The following is an 8160-nucleotide window of genomic DNA, read 5'->3' as shown; positions in this document are numbered from 1 at the left end:
TAGTCAAAATCTGACACAAGCTGAATACACCAGAGGGATTACACATAAACACTCCTGGTTAATTCAGGCCATTTCTCCAGTCTGTCAAGAAATTTTTGAATTCTAATCCTGTCCTCCAAAATGCTTTCAGATCCTCCCAGCTTGAAGCTGAATGAGAAAATATTAAGCGTGATCTCCACTCCATCACCTGAATGACTCATGACAACACTGAATATCACCCCAGACACACTGGGATGAGTCTAGCCCCCCACCAATACGTCTTTATGGTTTGACAATGAATCATCAACAGTCTCGTATCATTTCATCTTTGTCCATATCTCCTTACTTATTTCAGAAGTCATTTCACATAGTGTGAAAGTTAGAAATATATCACATCTACTGTTTCTTCCCTATCCACAGTGACTCTGCCTTTTCAAGGAATAAATTAAGGGAATCTGACATGATTTGTTATTGATAAATATATTCTGTCTGTCATTAAGACCTTATACTTCTGTAGTTATTTGTTGATAATTGAAGCTAGGGAACTAGTTTTTAAATCTCTGCATCTTCCTCTTTTTTCCCTTTTTAATGAAAGATGGCATACCTAACAGTTTTCAGCCTTATGTAGCCATTCTCCACAACTTCTCAAAACTACTGGCTACCATTATTGGCAGCCATAATGGAGATCTGCCATAGCCAGAAATGTTAAATGCTCCTGCATGAATTTCAGCAGTGTATAAACTCTTATTTTCTTACTCTAGCCCTAATTCTTAAGTCCTTGCCATCTTAGAAACATAGTAAGTTCTGCTGAGGTTTCTTTGCGGTTTTGCTTTGGGTTTTTTGTTTGTTTGCTTTGCTTTTTTTTGTTTCATATCCCTGAGTTTTCTGATTTTTTCTCCAGATACTTATGCTATTGTTCTATACAACTTCTTGTAAGTTTGAACTACATCTCCACTCTCTCTAGAATTCCACTTCCAGTTTCGGATCACTGTACTGCTTGTGCCTCAGCCAAGTTAGTCTTGCTGCTTCTCAGAAAGATGTCTGCTAGATCTAATGAACAAAGGGCACATATAATTCTAACATCTAATTTCTTTAATCTAAGTTTCCTTTAATCTAAGCTAATTTCAAAAAAAGTTATTCAATGATTCTACAAAATCAGTCACTCATAAAATCAGAAAGGCAAGACATTTTAATTTGCAGTAGCACTTATGTCTACCCGAATGGGAAATTCTAACTTAGATTTTACTAATTTTTCAAATTTCAATTTAAAAATTAGAATATTCCTTTAATACATTTAATTTCAAGCTATGGATTCCCTTATGTGTGTTTAAGAGAGGGATTTTTAGAATTAAAAAAGAACAATAAAACCCAGTCTGTCTTCTATATTATAAATGTGCTCGCAATGGGGAAAAGTAATGTTTAGGGTAATTTCATTACATAAGTTGTACAATGGAAATATTAAAGAAATAGTTTTCAAAGCATTTGAGCCTGCTACCTGCTGATCACTGTGCACAACAGTCAAAGTTTATAGAATAGTTTATAGTGAAACACAAGGAACATTATGACTTAAATACTAAATCATAATAAGAAAAAAAACAACAAAATAAAAGGCAGGGCCTAATTTTAGGTTATGAAGTTAATATTCTGTTCATCATTAAATGTAACATAATTTGGGATACTTCTGTACATCAATGGTTTTAATACCTCGTTCTCCCTATTTCATTGTGGCAAACTCTCTCAAATGTATTAAATTGCAAGTTTAGAATAAAGTGTAATCCATAAACTGGATTCCTTCTCCCTTCAAAGTTAACAGTAATATTCCTCTGTTCAGCTTCTATAATTCCATTGTTTTAAGCCTCATGTGACGATAGGCTTGAAAAAGGAAGCCTTGTGTTATGCCAGAAGGTGATGAATAACGTGTGTATGGGCACTAACATAAAACAAGTTAGGCCTATTTCAGAGCTGGAGCAGCATCTGTTTCCTGTCTGTACTTACTTACCGGTTAAGATGTTTCTTGGTCTTGAGCAGAATTCTATAAAGCCATGGCTGTGCCATAGAATATGGAGTAAAAGATCAAAACCTTGATTTTAACAGCATTGAAATCAGAGAAATATGAAATTTTAACGTGAAAACATATGGAGACATAAAAAATGGAAATTAAAAAGATTCACAGCATTGACAGAAAACTAAAACATGTATGATTAAATAGTTCTTAAAATTTTTGAGGGAAAGTAGGTAATCACTGTGTTATTTCCAGGTTTCAAAACGCCTTCAGTCTTATGTCCTAACTGATAGACTACTCAATGCTATCAAGAATGATTTAACATGTAATTACACTGAAAAAAATTTTACATGCATGCTTTTTCTCTGTCATTTGAGTCTCTGTAAGTTATAGGATTCATAAAGTATGACTTTGTAGCTAAATTTTAAAAGGACCATTTTGGGCCATCTAAATTTAAAACTTCAAATAAAATATAGATTTTCTTAGCTGGCAGTCTTAATTCAACTTCAAATTAAATGTAAAAAGTCCTTCATTTAAGGTTAATTAGCTTTTAATTTTAAAAAGATGGACATATTTCAGAGAAAAAAAAATTATTTCAAAACAATATTGTGTTTCATTTTTAAAAGTTGAAACAAAATAACTTGACTTTTCAACCTTTTTTCCCCTGCTGAAACTATTCACTGAATTTGAACAAAATTCGCTGTTGTTTTTGTTCAACATTGTCCTTTACAGAATTATTTTTCGCTAAGAAATGTTCCCATAGTTCTACTGGTAATAACACATTAGCCAGAAGAAACACTTGAACTTGCAGATTCCGGAATGAATTTTCAGTACTGACAGATTTAATATGTGTTTAGTGTTAAACTGAGTAAATTTGATTTGGAAGCCCCTAAGGAAAAAAAATTAATTGATTTTATAATGCCATTTGTACAAGCTGTGACATAAAATAGTTTGAAAAAGGATTTGTGATCAATCATTAGAATAAGAACATTTATTTGTTTGGCAATATTCATGTATCTTTCTATTTCTTTTAGTCAGTCACAGAATCAGAGAATGGTTGAGCTTGGAAGAGACCTCTGGAGGTCATCTGGTCCAACCCCTCTTGGTCAAGCAGGGCCACCTAGAACCAGTTGCCCAGGAGCACATTCAGACAGCTCCAAGGTTGTTGGAGATATTAAATCACTAATAACAATTCTCTTTTTACTTAAAGAAATAAAATTATCCAATCATGGAGCTAAAAAGTGTTGTATGAGGTAAGTGACCATATGCTTAATGACTATCTATCTGAAGCGAATGTCACAATTTGCAAGGAATTATTAGGTTGAAATTTCTTGGAAAAAAGCCTTATCCAAATAATTATATTTTAAACTACATATGAAAGATGAGACACAATCTATCAGATATAATCTAATACAACTCTAATACACTGATTAAAGTCTACAGATTTTACCACTGTTTTATGATTGCTCAAAATTACTAAAACAGTCTTCCACATCTACCACAGCTTGTAATGTTATTTTCAGTAAATTTTATTTGATAGTTATTTGCTGCCGTTCTTAAAAAAATAAATGTAATCTGAAGAATTCCCTATTTTGCTAAATCCTCTAAAGATTTAATAGAACATACTGCAGCCATGGACTATGTGAATATATTCAAGGTAGGTCAAGCATATTTTGCATTCTGTTGAGCAGGTCTAGAAATCCAGAGTGAATTAATGAGTTCAAATACTTAATCTTTAGCATGGAATTTGATTTACTAAATGCCATCTTTATTCTTGGAGAAAACAAAGCAGGTTAAAATCAGAAGTTCATATTTCTAATGTGGGTAGGACAGAAGTATTCCATTTTTTGTTTCTGTGATGTTTTTAAGCAAATAAGACATTAAACTAAACTTCCATTATTTCTGTTGCAGAAATAATTAGAGAGAAATTAGAAAGCATAATTCATGTGAGAACAAAAGATTATTGGTCTAGCAGTTTGACTGCTCCGTTGGCAAATATTATTAAAAGAACTTTGTACCAAAGAGAGAGAGCGAGAAAGTATTAGGAAAGATGAAAGGCCAGGCAGCAACAAGAGATTGGTCTTTCCCTTCCACAAATACACAAGCAGTAGATGCTATGGCAGAGGAAAGAAAGAAAAGGAGCTACCTGTTTCAGTGGACCACCAGTGGCGCAGCCTCCAAGAAAGGGAGCAGCAGCAGTAGGAGAAGGTAGCAGAGCTTACTGTAGATTTTTATAAACAAGTATAACTTGTTTATAAACAAGTAACATGGTAAACAGCTGTGATTTTATGCTGGTTCTGCTACACCAGAACAAGCAGATCAGCTAAAATTCCCCTGTACTCTGCTGGGTAAAAGCTGCTGAAGTTTATCATTATTACATTTGTTTTCTCATCCTAGTTTGTTTTCTCATCCTAGTGCAGGAAAGAAAGACAAACTAATCCACTACATCGCCACAGAGTAACAGAACAACTCCACTAACTTCTGGTTTTGTCAAATTTCAGATCTGAGCCGACCATGGTTTTATGATCACCGTTCCATCAACAAAAAATGTGGCCTTCACAGTATATGAAAATGGTTTTCTTCAACTAAATATCAAGACAAATCTACAGTCTTCTAACATAATGTTCTGAACCTGCACAGTATGCCCATCTTCAGCAGCATAGCCTCTGCAGCACACACCAGGATATAGCCAATCCCTGATCTGAGACTCTGATGGCGAGTGCTGTTGTTCTCTACCTGTGTTAGCAGGAAACCTAATTGCCAGAGACATGCTTTACTGTATTTAAATTTGGGATTCAGTCAGAGGTCTCTGAACAAAATTATCTGTCCTGAGATGAACAGGCATTCATATCAGGTGATCTGATAGTCCCCTCTGGCTGTAAACCATGAAACCTAAGACTTGAACAAACAGTTCCCATTAGGCTCTTAGCATTATAAACAAAAGTTTACTTCATATCTAACATTCTTTTTGCACTAGAGGAAAACATAAGAACTGCTAAGAACACACATTGCGTAACTTGAGCAACAGCCACCATTAGTCCAAAGCCTTTCAGACAATGCTTGGAACTTGCACAGTTTTCTGTGATGTTGCATCATGCATCACACAACACATTGCATGTGTTGTGCTGTGAAAACTGGAGAAACAGATCATCTGTGGAATTAGAATTGTCCAACAGCCAGGAAAATATCTCGAATTTTGTGCAACAGGCAGAACAGAATTACCTTTAATGTTGCTTCAGACACAATGCTTATACCTCCCAAATAGACGGGCTGATATTATGTAAAATGTGTTACCACTATCAGTTAAATTAACCTAACTTTAACCACTGCCATTTAATTATCTTCATTTTTTCCAGGTTAATTTAGGCTGAAGAATTAAAAATATCTACAAGCTGTTAGAAATATATTGCTTTTGTATTTTAAACGTTACCACATTATATAGCAATTAGGAGTTGTCATTTGGGAAAGCACCAGACAGAGTTATGAAAAATAGTTGCAGAGCTTTACAGAAAGTAAAAATACCATATGCTACCATTCATTGTAATTCCTGGTCTAAGGTATTAAGAAGTCTCAACTTTGATATCTCATGTGCACTATTTTTCTCTAAGAATAAACAAGAGAACTACCTAATCAAAATCAAGTACATTGTAAGTCTTTATCAAAGAAATCTGCATAGCCACAAAACTGGGGGTTTCTGCAGTGTGCTAAAATATGGACAGAATTTCTATATTCACAGTTTTAATTTTCTGAAGGAGAAAAATGAAGTATTTCCCATTGGGAATATCTGAAGAAAAGCACTGCTTAAAATACGTTACATTTATTAAAAAAAGAAAAAAGGATAAAAACGAATGTTTTTCATCATTATTTGAGCTCTATGCAACATACAGTCTAATTTACCTGTACCCTCAATGGTGACTGGAAATAGCTTATTAAATACTCCAATGTTATCAATCAGCCTCATATGCAGACTTTCTTGTTATCGTAAGTCAAATAAATAATGTACACAGGACATAATGGCCAACAGATGAAGTTTATGGCTTTGGATCAGATTTCACAGTGGCATGAAACTCCAATTTATCATTCAATCTTCCGCTTCACCATATAGAAAATGTTACTCTCTGTGATATTTTCACTGAACCCCTATGCAATGTTAATAGAAGAATTAAATAATTATATTAACTCGTAGTACTCCTTTTTGAAATTAGTTCTGGTGAATGCATTATAATCTTTGTTTTTCTTAAAGATCTTCTTCAAAGCTAATTTACTGTATTTTTGGCAGTGCCGCTTCACAAAAACTTGGAGAATAGCTAAGAAAATCAAGCTTCAGGTGACAAAATCAGGCTTTAAGAAAGGGAAAGACAAACACTACTTTGGTTTCCTGAAGTACTGCCATGAAGAATTAGAAATTAGTATTAGAGTCAGACAGAAGTTGTAGACTTCAGATTTGAACTGGAATTTCCCACTGCCCTTTCACACCATCACCTGTCACTACAAAAAAGAATTTGTAGAAAAATTGATTTGCAGAATATCTTCCCCTGTTAGAAAATGGATTTGTGAGATTTAAGAACTATTTGTGTGTCATACGTTTCTTAAAAGTCATTAGATTGATAGCATCTGTTAGCAAGCCTCAGTGAAGAAGCAGGAAGGTATAAGTTTCTACTCATGCTAATTTCAGCCTAGGCACACCTCTGAAAAAAGGAATGAATCAGAGGTCTTGTGATAATTTAATACCTTTTTCATTTTCCTAGCAGCAAGCATCATAGGAAAGTTAAGCAAATTTTATGTTAGGACTATGAGACTGAAATATTAAGAAGAAAAACATTATTAATGTTAAGACCATCGGTTTGTTCTTAGACAACAAAGTAGTTGTAAAAGCAATAACTATTCTTGAAGGTATCAAAGGAGTTTAAGCTTATTAGGATGGTATATAAAGTTAAAGCATAAAGATAATGCAGTGGAAGGCAATACAGAGTAGGTTAAGTGCAGACACTGTAACCCAGGGTCTTTATCCTCCTGTGTTTTTTGACAAAGGTACACAGAACGAGATTGCATGTCAGTATATGTAGTGGTAAAAGGGAGACAGAAAAGACACTTCTTAATCCAGTTTGTGGATCAGACATTGACAAAAGATAACCTTCTATATCATCAGGGTTGTCTTTTCCTAGTAGAAGACAGCTTTGGATATCAGAGCAGATGAACTTGGTTTTTATCCAACAATTATACTTTGCATCAACTATTCCATAAAGCAGCTATTACTTATGTGTGCAATAAGAAAGATGCATAGAGGCTATTTTTTTCCCTGAGTTCCACATAGAAATCTCTATCTTTAACAATTCATTGTTCAGAGATACCCAAGTTAAATATATCTTGGTTGCCTAGCTCACAGTAGTTATTGCAGAATGCAAATGAATGCAGAGAAATTTTCCCATGTTTCCTAAGACAAGTCTGCTTTAATTCCTTAGGAAGACAGAGTATCACATTGCCAAACAATCCTGAGCCTCAGCAGTAACTGGAAGTTCAACTATTGAGGCTTGGTAAGACATCATTATCTTTTCAATACACTCTTTTAATAACAATCATGTAACGTTTATAAAGTGGCGAAAGTGCCTAGATTTTAGTGAGCTTTTGTTCCTGCCATAGTTCACAAAGTTTCTTTATCTCTTTTCTCTATGAACCATTTCCACACTAGGTCTAACATTGCAGTGATCAATGATCATTCACCTCTAACTCCAGCACTCCAACTGTCCTAAGAAATTCATCAATGCTACAAACTACTGACCTTACCCTAAACCCATCTGATTGCAGGCCAGTTGGCTTAAATTTTCTTGCCACTCATCAGCACAAACATGGTTATCAGCAGCTGACCTGTGAATGGTCAGGAACATCAAGGAATTCATGTTTTTAGACAGGGTAACTGCAAAGAAAAAGAAAAAGAAGAACAACTTCACTATTATTTCACATCATAGTTAGTTTTATAAATGGCATACTGAAAACATAGAATCATAGAATCATAGAATCATTAAAGGTTGGAAGAGACCTCAAGATCATCGAGTCCAACCATCAACCCAACAACACCATACCCACTAAACCATGTCCCTAAGCGCCTCATCTACCCGCCTTTTAAATACTTCCAGGGATGGTGACTCAACCACTTCCCTGGGCAGCCTGTTCCAATGTTT

General features: G+C 34.5%; 1 protein-coding gene across 1 annotated transcript in view; it reads right to left on the bottom strand.

The window, feature by feature from the left end:
* CORIN (corin, serine peptidase) overlaps positions 1–8160 on the bottom strand; it is a 140865-nt gene that overhangs the window by 17202 nt on the left and 115503 nt on the right. Inside the window, exon 14 of the mRNA XM_009335224.1 lies at positions 7766–7895. Coding sequence (XP_009333499.1) covers positions 7766–7895 — 130 coding nt within the window. The remainder of the gene's footprint in view (positions 1–7765; positions 7896–8160) is intronic.

Source organism: Pygoscelis adeliae, unplaced genomic scaffold (assembly GCF_000699105.1).
Source record: "Pygoscelis adeliae isolate BGI_AS28 unplaced genomic scaffold, ASM69910v1 Scaffold21, whole genome shotgun sequence".
NCBI lineage: Eukaryota > Metazoa > Chordata > Aves > Sphenisciformes > Spheniscidae > Pygoscelis > Pygoscelis adeliae.
The sequence above is the reverse complement of the archived record's forward strand: the minus strand, read 5'-3'. Positions and strand labels throughout refer to the sequence as shown.